The 12,023-nt window shown below is 43.1% G+C and overlaps 1 protein-coding gene across 1 annotated transcript; it reads right to left on the bottom strand.

Annotated features, from left to right (window-relative positions):
- Positions 1-200: 200 nt before the first annotated feature.
- Positions 201-10,127, bottom strand: LOC307003104 (uncharacterized protein; the record flags this gene model as incomplete). Its single annotated transcript, XM_079621217.1, has 4 exons — positions 10,063-10,127; positions 3,135-5,316; positions 2,989-3,053; positions 201-260 (listed from the first exon to the last, which is right to left on the bottom strand). Exons 2-4 carry the CDS (start codon positions 4,711-4,713, stop codon positions 201-203), a joined length of 1,704 nt encoding a protein of 567 aa, XP_079477343.1. The 5' UTR covers positions 4,714-5,316; positions 10,063-10,127.
- Positions 10,128-12,023: the final 1,896 nt, after the last annotated feature.

The raw sequence follows: 12,023 nt of genomic DNA, 5'->3' as shown, positions 1-12,023 counted from the left end.
CGGAGTGTGTTTGGGGTATGCGATGATAGAGACATGTTGTGATGGCCTGACTCAGCCTTACACACACTCACACACATGCACATCATCTCTGTTTTTCTTGCTTCTGACTTAACCCATAATCCAACAGTAGCCAGTTGCTTAGCAACTGCCTCCAGGGAGACTTTTTCCGCATCAAAAGCAGCCCGTCCAAGACATGTGAGTCAGAAACCTAAGTATGTAGCGAGGGAGAATGTGGGAGGAATGGAGAGGGAGGGATAAAGCTGACACAGAGAAGACAGAGTCATAACATATGTCTGAATAAGAGAACGGCAGCGACTCATGAGGAGGAGGCGGAGTCACGCCCAATTCCATCAAATCTTTTTTTTCTATTCACCGTCTTTTATTTTTAGAAAAGAGGCTGATGAAATATTCACCGGCTTCAATGCAAGGCATTGAAACGGCAAACCCTGTGCGAGCATCTCTTGCCCAGAGCGTACAGTGCCGGCCGATAACCGTTTACAGTGTGACACCTGTACAGTTTACAGTGTAATGTTGAGTTTTACAGTAAATGTTGTCTTTGTAAACATAATGTAAAAAGTCATATTTTCCTTTCACCTACACATCTTAATCAAGTTCAAAATAATTTAAAATATTTTTCAAGGTAATTTAATTTTAATTTTTTATAATGTATAACTAACTGTGCCTTAAAGGCCAAATGATCTATGTTTTAAGAGATTTATTGACATTGACTTAGTCATGCTTTTTTTCTGTTGGTTGCCGTTTTTCAAATGTTAATAAGCAGTGACATTTTTTTCTAATAAATAAAAAATATTATGCCAATCTAATTAGGAAGATTAAGCCTAAAGTAAATTTATTTATGAGAATGTATTCTGTTAATAAGACATCTTCCTTCATCATGATATCAAGACATTTGTATCATACTGACTTTTCCATCGAATCATGTTGTATATAATACTGTACACTTTTATTTTCTATAGCGTCTTTTAATGTTGCATGTCAAAGCGCTTCACACGAATATAAACAATATAAAACATAAATACAAACAATGCATTAATAAAAGAAAAAACTGATGAAAATAAAATACCAAATAAAAACATACTATCAAATGGCCGATAAATAATAATAATAATAATAATAATAATAATAATAATAATAATATGGCAATTACAAACAATCATGTAAAAGCTACCCTAAAGAAATAAGTTTTAAGGACTGATTTAAAAACACACAAAAAACAAGTTTTGGAGCAATTGAAGAAAAAGGCATATGTGACTTTCTCTTTATGATCTGATTGGTTGTAATCTAATACATACATATACATGAGCTCTATACAAATTCATAAAAAGTGAAATACTTTAACGTTCCTCATACGATACATTTTTAATCTGGTAGTCTGAAAATGACTAAGTGGTTTTGGACAGAACACTATAAACTGAAGATGAATGATGCTCGCATGTACAACTCAGAAAGTTAAAGTCAGTCATTATTCATCAAGTCTGAATCATTTAGTGGTTGTGGGAGCCCATTTCCGTCACATTAGAAAAATCATAATTATGAGGCAACACTTTTATAATTATGACATGTTAACATTTTGAAATACTAAGTCATAGTTATGAGATTTAAAAAAAAGTATAATTATGAGATAAAAAGTCAAAACTGACACAAAAAAATATTATTATGAGATATGAGAAAATGAGATAAAGAGTTATAATTATTTTGACTTTTTATGACAAGCTATAAAAAGTCAAAACTATGACAGACAGACCAGGTTGTTATGAAATAGACAATGTCTATAAAAGTGAAAATTATGCCATAAAAAGTAAATTAATTTCATGTTGTTGTGGCAAAACTTCAAACAAACATCATCACTGAATAAGGGACACTCAGAATCCTTAAAAGTTATAATAGTATTTATTCCTCTTGCAAGAGTGATCCTCGTCACCAATACACCTAAGCGAGTCAGTGAGGAGAGATAAGGGAAAAGCAGTCTCTGTCTGTTTTTATATCTTATTCCCCTCAAGGCCTTTACTTATTTCCCTCCCCTCCGAGAGAGACAGATAGATACCAGTCTGTCTTCCTTATTCTTTAACTGGCTCACGAGGGGTAAATGCCCTCTTAACCTTTAGGCTATAAAGTACAAATGCACTCAAGATGACCCCTTTGACCATGTGCTTCTCCTTATCCTCACTGACTCCCCACCACAGTAAATTACCACACAAAACCCCTTCTCACTGTAAGTGAGAAAACAGATGGGCCTTCATTAAAAATCACTGAAATACAGAGTAATAAGGAAAATTCCACTACATTTCCTCTCTGTTTATCATACACTGATAACTTGATTAATCAAACATTGTAATAATAGTAGTAAAATAATAATGGTAAATAATAAATGCAAGTTCAAGTCATAACATCATATCATAAAATCACCCTCCTTGAACCTGTGGAAAAAGTTTAGAATGAAGAAGCATAAGGCTGTTTTTGTGGGGGAAAGTCCCCAAAATATTTTAGCAAGCACGTAAATAGGTTTACTAATGCCGGGCTCACTACCGCAGTCACACTAGTAAGGAAAAAGATTATAGCACAGTAGGAAAGCAAACATATCAAATTCAAATCATAAAATTGTAATAAAACCTCAGTTTCAAACCCTGTCCTTTTCCGCCCTCTCATGGCATATCACCCATTCTCAGACAAGGGAAAAAAAACATTTTAACTCAATTAACACGTTTCACTGTAACTTCCGCTACTGGTGTCATCATACTGGTGTTCATCAATATCATCATCGTTTGGATAGACAGTCATTTTCACCAATTGAACAGACATTCCCACTTTAACCAGTTTTCTCACTAACATAGTCACCCCCTGTATAAAACATGGTATGCATAACAAAATCAGTAATATTATAACTAAAATTGGCAACACAGTTTGAATCAACCAAAATCCCCAGCCATCCCCCAGATGCATTATCCAGGTCAGCCAGTTTTCATTCACTGGCTCAGGCTCCTGCACTGCCCTTCTCATGTGCTCAATTACATCCGTTATGTTGTCACTGTAATCTGGAATATTGAAACAACAAGACACACCTAGCATTTTACAAACTCCTCCTCGTTCTGCTGTGATCAAATCTAAGGCTAAACGATTCTGGATCACTGCCTCCCTTAAATGTCTCATCTCATCATTTATCATGTTTATAGCATTTTCAGTAGCATTTGCTATTGCTAGTACAGACCACGCTAACCCATTTACCTTGTTTATCGTTACTGTCGTTCCCACCCCTAGGGAAATAGACCACCCAACATTTGCCCCAGGTGTCGTCCATGGATCAGATAATGTGTACCCCGAATAATGGCTTGGCAAAACCCCAGGCAAAATCTTAACACTTCTTTTCTCTCTTACCCTCGGCGTTTTGTTTGGCAAATACACAGATGTTCCCACATTTATCAAAGCTGGATAACAGCACCCTGACCACCCGTGTTCAGGCATCCTGTGAAATGCTCTGTTCCCACAAACCCACACTGCTGCTGGTGAAGTCTCATACAGTTTACCAAATGGACATGTGAAACTAATTTCTTTGCCGTTGAGTGTCGCTGTGCAATTGTTCACTGTCCCGCCTTTCATGTTGATTCTGACCCTGCAGTCAGACCATCCTGTTGTGAAAAGTCTCTGTGCATCTGAACAAACGCACACATCACCTTTCTCATGTGTTACTCTAAGTGGTGGAATTGCTATATCAGTGTTGTTATATCGTCGAATGTTGTCACAGCTGTCCACAGGTTGTTTCGTTGGTGTCTCTCCTTTCTCCAGCTCAGCTGCTGCTAAAAGCACATCAGTCATTTGCTGTGGAATCAGACACTTTGTTACATTAGCTGTTGCTACAGTCAGTGGGACAGCCTTCCATGCGTGTGACATTTGCAAACAAAGCCAGCAGCTCGTCGTTATCTCTAATTCCTCTTTCTGCAGCATAGCCAGAGCACAGGCCTTGTTACCTTGACATTTCATCATGGCTTTCTGCACTTCAGGATTTCCTTGACCCTTTCCCATGTCTCCGTTCTCCATCCATGCCAGCTCGTCCCTTGTTTCCCGTTCGATCTCAGGTGTAACAAAAGGTTTTAAAGTTGGGACTGCCTCATTTACAATAATGTCAATTTCTTCATACCAGTCCGTTCCCCCTAAATCTAGTCCACAATAGTACTTGCCTTGGTCTGACAGTCTTACTTGTGTTAGCTCGACCGTCATCCCGTACCTGTTATTGCTTAGTCTGTGTTTTGCAAATACCTTGAATCTTTTGTCTTTGCCCCACTTGAAGTTGGCTGCGTACGCTTTCACGTCGCCCCACTTACATGGGTGTTCGCAGAAATAGAAGCCTGCGTACTCCTCGCTGCGTCCCTCACAGCCTGGACAGTTCTTTTGATAGGGGTTGCAACTGAAACTCACATTTGATCCTTCATGAACTGTCACCGTGCTCCTCTCGAGACCCCTCGCTGGTTCCACCGCTTCGAAGGCGTCTCTCCTAGCACGTTGTCGAGTTGCGTTGTTCCTCTCTGTTGTTGCAGTCCTGTTGGTTTGATCTCCTGTTGATAACACTTTCAAACCTTCTGTGAAGTGCAGTATTAGCAAGCAAATTGTCACTGATAACACAGTCATTATGAATGTGGTCTTAAACAGGCCACACATTCCTGGCACTCTGAATGGATGCCACGGTCTCGTACGCTCCATGTTCTCAGTCACTCTGATCAAAAGTTCAGCTGTATGACCAGAAAGTGTTAGAGAAATACAGTCTTTAAAGCACCAAAAGTCTTATCTGTTCTGTTGTCACCGGTTTTCAGCCGGATTTCGTTTGCAGTCTGGCGCTAAGAATTTTTAATCTTGTTTTATTTTCAGTCTGTACCTTTTCACGCCACACAATTGTTTTTCTCTGTCTTCAGGCTCTGTTGTGTCTTTTGCATGGCCTTGCTTTTGTGCAGATAATGGTACTTGCTGTTCAAAGCTGGATCTTGACGGTCATTGGCGTTGACCCTCCCCCTGCGATTGCTCCGCCTCCGCAATGGGCGGCACCTTCCTGCAATGGTCTGGTTGACCCTCCCCCTGCGACTGCTCCGCCTCCGCAATGGGCGGCACCTTCCTGCAATGGTTTGCGTGGACCCACGTGGCCCTCTCCGCGACCTTCACCGCCGTGTGCGTCACCAGAAGCACCTGGAAAGGTCCAAGCCACCTTTTCGCCTTCCAGCTCTTTCTCCTGTGATCACGAATCACCACGAAATCGCCAGGCCTGACGTCGTGTAAGAACGTCACAGCGACTCTCCCCTGGGTAGCTTTCACCTGCACAGAAATGTTTGATAACAGACACGACATTCCTTTGCAGTAATTCAACATGTCACTCTCACACACATCCGTTGATGGCAGTCTTTGCTTACCCCCCTCTATTCCCATGAATGGTGGTCTGCCAAACAAAATTTCAAATGGGCTCAAGTTTGTTTTCACTCTTTTTCTCATCCTCATGTACATCAGTACAATTGGTAGGGCCTTAACCCAAGACAGACCTGTCTCTTCGCAACATTTTGCCAATTTGTTCTTGATTGTCTGGTTCGATCTCTCTACTGCTCCTCCTGATGAGGGCGCGTAACTGCAGTGCGTTCTCATATCAATGCCCAAGAACTCTCCTACCTGCTTTATTGCAGCATTTACAAAATGTCTGCCATTGTCAGAGCTGATTTTTCTTGGAATTCCCCATCTCGGAACAATCCCGGTTAACAGGGCCTTTGCCACTGCTGCCGAATCTTGTTGCGAGGTTGGGAAGACCTCAACCCATTTTGACCACATGTCAACCATCACCAGACAGTGTTTCAGTCTCCCACACGGGGTTAACTCGATGAAATCCATCATTAGATATTCAAACGGACCTGCTGGCGCTGGTTGAGATGCTAAGGGTGTTTTTATGCCTCTTGCTACATTGTGTGTGTTGCAAATGACACATCTTTTGCAAAAATTTTCAGCAAACACTGTAAACCCCTTAGTGAACCATAAATCTTTCATCTGCATTACCATTCCTCCCTTCGACACGTGGTCAAAACCATGTGTCAACTTAGCGTAATGCTGAAAGAAGTGCTTGGGTAAACAAGGAATGCCATCACTCATCCATACACCCCCCTGGAGGCTGCAGCCAGACGACCTCCATTTCTGTTTTTCTGCTCCTGTGGAGAAAGTCTGCATACTTTCTAAACAAAGAGAAATGTCAGGGTTAGTCACAGATACCAAAGCACAAGACGTTTCTTTTGTCTCCTTCGTTGCCGCGGCCTTCGCCGCCGCGTCGGCTCTCGCGTTTCCTGTGGAGATAAAGCTTTTATCGTTAGAGTGCGCTGCGCATTTACAGATTGCAACCTTGTCTGGCAAAAGAATGGCATCCAAAAGCTCAGCCACAAGTGAGGCGTTCAATATCGGATGTCCATCCGATTTCAAAAAATTCCTGTGGGCCCAAATTGCCCCAAAGTCATGCGTAATCCCGAATGCGTAACGCGAGTCTGTGTAAATCGTCACACATTTGTCAGTCATTAATTTACACGCTTCTGTCAGAGCAACCAATTCAGCTGCCTGAGCCGAATAATTCGATGGCAATTTGCCAGATTTCAACACGTCAAATTCAGTAGTAACCGCGAAACCAACCTTATTCAAACCTGTTTGTGGATCTTTCGAAGCTGATCCATCCACAAAGAGGACATTGTCACAATTCTCCAAAGGTGTGTCCAACAGGTCTGGACGTGGTGTACACACCTGTTCCAATGCTGATAGACAACAATGATGCTCCTCTCCATCATCTTCTGTTGGCAGAAGTGTGGCAGGGTTCAAAGTTGTGCATCTTTTCACAGTTATGTTCGGCATGTCAAGCAAAATCGTGTGATACCTCAGCCATCTGGCCGTAGACAAATGTGATGTTCTCTGTTCCTGCAAAATCATGGAGACTGCGTGTGGGACCATCAAAGTCAAATCAGAATACCCCACAAATTCCCTCGAAGCCAGCACAGCCAGCTCAGCAGCCGCCACAGCCCTCAGGCAGAGTGGCAGACCTGCTGCGACTGCATCAAGCTTCGTTGAAAAATACGCTACTGGTCTCAGTCTGTCCCCATGGGTTTGCAAGAGCACTGAACTCATAAAACCTTTTTTCTCGTCTACCATTTGTGTGAATGGCTTGTCCACTGCTGGCAGGCCCAACGCTGGAGCCTGAGTCAGTTGCAGCTTCAAGGTTTCAAAAGCTTCCTGTGCCTCTGTGGGCCAATCAATCTTGTCACATGATCTCAAGCCTTTCCCTGCTGTGAGGGCTCTCAAGGGCTTTTCAAGCAGTGCATAATTTGGAATAAACGTTCGACAATATGCACACATTCCCAAGAATGATAACAATTGTTTCTTTGTTATGGGTCTTGGTACATCTGCAATCGCTGTAACTCGTTTCTTAGAGAGAGCTTTACTGTTTGGTGTGATTGTGTGACCCAAAAAGGTTATTTCCTGCTTCACAAACTGCAGCTTTGTCAGGCTGACTTTGTGCCCCTCCCTTTCCAAATGTTTCAGGAGAGTCACACTGTCAGCCACACAGGTAGCCTTATCTCGCGAATAGACCAGGAGGTCATCTACATACCCCGTCTCCCCTCTCAGCCCAGTCTGTGGCTGTCAGGCATTCTCTCACAAAAGGGCCCAACTCCGCCCATTTCTGCGCTCTGTCCTTGGTCACAGAAATGTGCGGCGCAGACACCCCTGCTATCAAATACAGCTGCATTTGTTTTTCTGACAGACACGCTGAAAGCGCACACACATTCTCTTTCCAAAACAGTTTATCAAACCGCATTTTCTCATTTTCTGTCCCGTTAAACCACTCCTCCTCAAATTGTAGTTCACGCTCAATAACAACATGTGACGTGCAATGCAATTTGTCAGGCATCATAATTTCTCTGTTATCTAATACTGTGCGATCCTTTGTCAATTTCAAAATCATTTGTGCCCAATCAGAATTTTTAATCTGCCACTCGTAAGCCCACTGTGGCTCAAACCTTGCACAACACATCTGCTGTTCTTCCTCAATTATAATACCCATCGGGCCAGCAGTGAGTTTCAAATTTAACTCACACATCAGATCTCTTGCTAATAATGGAGCTGGACAGGATGCAGAACACAAAAACGCATGTTTTAATGTTCTGCCCCTCTCCGTCTCGCATTCCAACGGCACAGTGAAATTGTCTGAAATATCATGCCCTGACGCTGACGTGCTTTCAAACACTACATCTGTCAATCTGGGTTTGCATGGCAAGTCATATGGCCTTATTGTGGATCGGGCTGCTCCCGAATCCACAAGAAAATCTACCATTGTACCATCAACTAACATGGGATATCTCGGTAGTCTTAAAAACCCTGCACCTTTGTACATTCTCAAACATTCAGCAGACACAGCATTATTCAAATTTTCCTCAGTCACACATAAAGGTTTGCAAGCAGTTTCTTCATTGCAAAGAGCATTATGTGAATCAGTGTATTTGTGCGTGTTGTGTGTGTGTGTTAAAAAAATTTCACTTCCCTTTCTCGCAGCCGGTTGAATGCCTGTCGCTCGCCCTCCCCTCTCCTGTTCTCCGTTCCTCTCCAGTCAATCCGCCTTCATCGCCTCCTCAAACACTCCTTCGCCCAATGTCCCTCACTCTTGCACACTCGGCACTTCGTGCATTTGGAAAAGTCATGTTCATTGCTTTCGCAAAGTCCACATTTCCACTTTCCTTGATACACTTTCTTCTTCTTGTTGGCCCAGTTTTGTCTCGCTGGTGGTGCACTCGTGCTAGCTTTGATCTGTACAGCGGCCAGCTGCAACTCCACGTGACTGGACGCTTGTTGCGCTGCTTGCAATTGTTTCACAGTTTGCACCGCTATTTGTTGTAATGCCAGTGCTAGCTGCGCTTTGGTCTGCTCGTTCGCTTCTCTCTGTGCGGCTTCTCTCGCCTCCTGCTCATATCGCGCGGCCTGCGCTGCTGCTCTTGCAGCTCGGTCCTCTTCCTCTTCTCGCGCCTCTTGCGCTGCCAGCACGGCTCGTGCTTGTCTCTCTCTCTCTTCTTCTTGTGCATCGAGTTGCGGTCCGGCTGGTGCCCGCGGCTGGACTGGTCTCGATGGAGAACAGTCAAGGTCGGGGTCGAACTTCAGTGCAGTCAATCCGGCTCCTGGGTAGTGTGTTTTGTACTCCGGCGGTGCCGGTCTCACCGTCATTTCATGTGGAGAAACACAAACATACTTTGGGTTAGTCGGTTCTGGTGGAGCAGACACACATACAGGCAGACTTTCACACTTTTCATTCTTTCTTCCTGCTAATTCTTTTTGCATTTGTCTTCTTTGTCTTTTATCTGCTTCTTCAAGCCAGCAATCTACTGTGTTTTCACATTTTTTGCATACATGCCTAACACATTTACAACAACAACCCGGTTGTTTCTCACTACTCTTTTCCACTGAGTCTCTCACCACTTTCAGCCTCGTGAGGCTCAATGTTCCCTCTTCGGGAAAATCATGATGCTTGATTAATTTCTCAATATCTTGCATGCATTTCTGACCATAATGTTTTCTCATTTGGTAGTACACCGGTGTATCATATTTCATAATCTTGCTCTGAGACATTCCCATATTGGCTGCTCTCCGTTCTCTCCGTGGATTTCTCTCTGCGCGCGTTCTCTTTATTTGTCAGACGTCTCTGAAACAAACCCGATCTTTTCTTTAAACCCAAGTCGGTTGGGTTTGCACTATTAAGTGCTCTCCTAATTATGGTTTACCAAAAATCTGTTACGATTTCCTTGGCTCCCCCAATTAGTCTCAGCACCCAAAAATAACTTGCTCCGTGGTGGAACAATTAATTTTCAGGTACCTATCTGTATGAAATGTTTTGGTCTGTCACAGTTCTCAATTAATTCCAGATTATTTATCTGCTTGAAATATCTTGTTCTGTCACAGACCTCAATTAATTTCAGATCATTACCACAGAAAACAGTTCTCAGCCAATATGGTTCAATTTCACTCGTCCCCCAAATTAAACTTAATTTAATTATACCTTACCCAGAGATGCTGTTTGGAGCCACCTGAGTTCTTTGATTCCAGTGGCCGGATCCGGTCCTAACGGCGGAAACGGTCCCTCGTCTCTCAATTCTTTTCTCGAGGTAGGGTTGGAACTTTTCAGTACCAAGGTGATCAGCCGCCGCCCGTCCGTCAGTCCCGGAATCACGTCCAAGGAATCCCACTTCTGACACCAAATTGTTGTGGCAAAAATTCATCAAACAAACATCACTGATACATTACCCAGAGATGTGTTGTTCTGAGCCACCTGAGTTCTTTGATTCCAGTGTCCGATCCTCCCGGGGCTCTGACATCGGCCGGCCTCTCTCTCTCAAGTTTACGAGGTAGAGCTGGAACTTACTCAGTCCAGGTGGCCAAACACCGTCCGATCTCAGGTCCAGGAGGCATCGTCCAAGGAATCCCACTTCTGACACCAAGTTGTTGTGGCAAAACTTCAAACAAACATCATCACTGAATAAGGGACACTCAGAATCCTTAAAAGTTATAATAGTATTTATTCCTCTTGCAAGAGTGATCCTCGTCACCAATACACCTAAGCGAGTCAGTGAGGAGAGATAAGGGAAAAGCAGTCTCTGTCTGTTTTTATATCTTATTCCCCTCAAGGCCTTTACTTATTTCCCTCCCCTCCGAGAGAGACAGATAGATACCAGTCTGTCTTCCTTATTCTTTAACTGGCTCACGAGGGGTAAATGCCCTCTTAACCTTTAGGCTATAAAGTACAAATGCACTCAAGATGACCCCTTTGACCATGTGCTTCTCCTTATCCTCACTGACTCCCCACCACAGTAAATTACCACACAAAACCCCTTCTCACTGTAAGTGAGAAAACAGATGGGCCTTCATTAAAAATCACTGAAATACAGAGTAATAAGGAAAATTCCACTACAATGTCAATGACGTTTCATCTCATAATTTCATTTTAGCACGTCTTAATTTTGACTTTTTGTGTTATAATTATGATTTTTATTATAAGTACCAAATCACAAATCATCTTCTCGGATGTTGGAAATGCGAACGCTAACCTGCTCCCAAACTCTCCATGGTGTTTTCACATTAACTGATTTAAGAGCGGATCATTTGTCACTTTAAAGCGCTCAGGCTGATTGATTGTGAGCTATGATGAATCTCTGATGTCAAAGATGTGAATGGAGAGCAAAGCGAGGAAACATGTCAGAGTGCGTCGAGCCGGAGGACTGAGTTTCCCCTCATACAGTAGTGTGTGTGTGTGTGTGTGTGTGTGTGTGTGTGTGTCCATCTCCCTCTGAGAGATTCACAAAGCATGTAGGCCACAGAAAATGGCTGTCAGTTCACGCTAGCCAAGCAAGCTGTGCTTTCTCTACCTCAGGCTCTCCAAACAAACTAAAACATCCTGAAATTGAGCTAACCGCTATTACGCCTCGCAGCGCTACTGTTCAGGGACCGTCTTTCAGGGTTGGTGCAATTACATTTTGACTGACATGATGAGATGAGACACGGGACAGTGAAGTGAAAGAAGTCATGAGGAGATGAAAACAGCTCTGTGTGTGTGTGTGTGTGTGTGTGTGTGTGTGTGTGTTCTCAGAAGTGTTGATTAATAATGATCGGTATCATGAGGAGATCTGTACAGTCACTGGCTAATTGATTTCCTTGGACAGGAATAATTTGTGACAATTAAGCAGCGGTCAGCATGGATTGCATTGGCTTGTTCGATTGACCGTAACAGAGATCAGTGTAATCAAGGCTGGAGAAGAAGAGATGGAAGACAAGGAACACATCTAAATGCAGAGGGGTTTGTTTATTAAATGGAGAAACAAGACCAGAACCGGATGAAACACAGGGATCAGGAACACCAACCGTCCACAAACACTCAACGTCTCGTTCACTCGGATGTACGTCATTGCTTGCGTTGCACGAGTGCCACTACTGGCGGAAACTGCAGTGGGCTGAACTGGGACGTGCTAAGC

This window comes from Phoxinus phoxinus, assembly GCF_949152265.1.
Source record: "Phoxinus phoxinus genome assembly, chromosome: 8".
Lineage (NCBI taxonomy): Eukaryota > Metazoa > Chordata > Actinopteri > Cypriniformes > Leuciscidae > Phoxinus > Phoxinus phoxinus.
Note: the sequence above shows the minus strand (reverse complement) of the source record. Positions and strands in the feature narration are given on the sequence as shown.